The sequence below is a fragment of the Protobothrops mucrosquamatus genome, unplaced genomic scaffold (assembly GCF_001527695.2).
Source record: "Protobothrops mucrosquamatus isolate PMUCROS unplaced genomic scaffold, P.Mucros_1.0 scaffold10156, whole genome shotgun sequence".
In the NCBI taxonomy this organism is placed as follows: Eukaryota; Metazoa; Chordata; class Lepidosauria; order Squamata; family Viperidae; genus Protobothrops; species Protobothrops mucrosquamatus.
Window position 1 is genome coordinate 1 of NW_015395943.1, and position 2346 is coordinate 2346.

At 40.5% G+C, this 2346-nt stretch overlaps 1 protein-coding gene across 1 annotated transcript in view; it reads left to right on the forward strand.

The window, feature by feature from the left end:
* Positions 1-107: 107 nt before the first annotated feature.
* The window catches only part of LOC107301129 (cytoskeleton-associated protein 5-like), a gene marked incomplete at both ends in the record, with an annotated part of 7756 nt that continues 5517 nt past the window's right edge, over positions 108-2346 (forward strand). The window contains 2 exons of the mRNA XM_015830392.1: positions 108-221; positions 1700-1810. Coding sequence (XP_015685878.1) covers positions 108-221; positions 1700-1810 — 225 coding nt within the window. The remainder of the gene's footprint in view (positions 222-1699; positions 1811-2346) is intronic.

The following is a 2346-nucleotide window of genomic DNA, read 5'->3' on the forward strand; positions in this document are numbered from 1 at the left end:
GATGTTTTATTCCCTTTCCATTTAATCATCAATTTTTACAAACATCTTTTGGAAAACAGTGAATTATGTGCTCATTTCAAATATTTTTCCACCTCTTGTATGTACAGGCTGGTGGTCCAGTGAAGAAAGGGAAACCGGCTTCAGCAGGTGGAGTAGGAAATACTGGAACAAAAGCCAAAAAGGGAACTGAAGTAAAAGAAATATTTGAGCCAGAACTCTCAGTAAGTGAATTCTGTGCAAATTGTGTATTTAAAAATACTTCAAAAACCAATGACGGTCTTGCTCAAAATAGTTGTTACTCAGTTACATGTGCATGAGATTTGGTGTTTCATTTGGAACATTTTTATTTCTCTAGTATTTTACGTTACATTAGATTTCACTTGCTCTATAAATCTTAGGAGTGTGCTGATATAAACCTAGGGGGCATGTTTTCCTGCAGGAATTCAAAATGATTGCAATTGACGTGATAGTAGGAATGTGAACAAACTAGAAAATGTTATGTTTCGAACCTTGAACAAAACATTGCACCCTGGGAGTTCTGCCACACTGTTTCAGACTGGTCATGGTTCGGCAGAACAAAACACGGAACATTTTGTTGTGAGTTTTGGAGGAAACAAAATCTGAGATTCCAAATGATTTTATTGGGGCAAGTAAGGGTGGTATGCACTGCCTGCGCACTCCCTTCCCCCTATAGCCGTTTTCTATGCAACATATCCCCACAGCCTGTCCAAACCCAATTTTTCCAGCAGCTTTTCTCTCCTTCAGCCTCTGTGTCTACTGTCCTTGCTTTTTCATGTCGTTTCCCATTTTCCAAATCCATTCAGCCTGAGGCAACCACATTTCCATCTATATGCAAAAAAATAATAATAATCCCACTTTGTCCATGCGTTCACTAATGCACCCAAAACACACATGCTTCAGGAACAGCCTGGGCTACAACAAATTGGCTGATCTATGCACCGCATGGTTCATGCCTAGAACATTTTTCACATATCCCATTGGCAGAGAATGACTGGCCCATTTGCCACTTGTGGTTCAACATCTCAAATGTATTATTTCTAAAACTAGAGTCAGTATTTAAACTTTTGCCTAATGTAAATGTCAAATTATTGGTCTTCATATGAATATGAATTTATATTCATAACGGGAAAAGTGCTACGTATTGTATAGCACAGGGGTAGGCAACCTTGGCTCTTTTATGACTCGTGGACTTCAACTCCCAGAATTCCTGAGCCAGCATGGCTCAGCATGGAAACCTCTCCCTTTCCCCTCAGTATGGCTGGCTCAGGAATTCTGGGAGTTGAAGTCCACGAGTCATAAAAGAGCCGAGGTTGCCTACCCCTGGTATAGCAGTTCAGCAGAATCCTTGAAGGAAGTATCTCAAGTCTGAGGAGAACAGTGCTGTAGAATGAAGTCCATTTTTAAATAAAGTGATATGTGTACATGCCCACATGGCACGGCTGTTCCATCATTCAAGAGGCTAGTCACAAGCAGGAAAAAATACATTGGGTTTAAAAATTACTGATAGGCACTATATGCATATATCTATGTGCTCTGAGGTAACAGATTTCCTTTGAATCCAGGTTGCTGTGTGGTAGCGAACCTGATATAGGTCAAAATGCCAAATAGCCAGATGAAGGCATATTGGGAATGTACCAGTAAGCTATTAACAGGCATGTCATTTTTCTTTTGTTAATAGATAGAGATGTGTGAGGAGAAGGCTTCGGCTGTCCTCCCAGAAGTTTGCATACAGCAGTTAGATAGTGGCAATTGGAAGGAAAGGCTGGCTTGCATGGAAGAATTTCAAAAGGTAATAATGACAAGATCTTCTAAAATATGTCTCACCCCTATAAATATTTGTTTGTTCCATAGTAAGTTATTTTGGCAGTTCGCAGAAGCCTTTAGTGTCAGACTGTGTTTTATGACTTTTCAGATTATTCTGGGTACTGCAAGTTTGTTAGACCAGATCCTTTTTTAAAATACATTAAAGATTTAATTTCTGTAAAATCTGCACTAGTCAGTTTCATACAGGGAGGCATCCAATTAACAATGGTTAATTCTTACTGTTGAAAAATAAGAATTGGTTCAAACATCCTATCACTTTCACATTTCTCTTCAGAAAACCAGAATAAAGTTTCTAAAATAAAGACCACGGTATCATGCTGCGGCGTCTCGGTGAGTTAGGAGTGGGAGGCACTGTTCTGCAGTGGTTCTCCTCCTTCCTCACCGACCGTACGCAGTCTGTATTGGCAGGGGGACAGAGGTCGACTCCTAGGCCCCTAACTTGTGGGGTGCCTCAGGGGTCGGTCCTCTCTCCCCTATTGTTCAATATTTATGTGAAGCCGC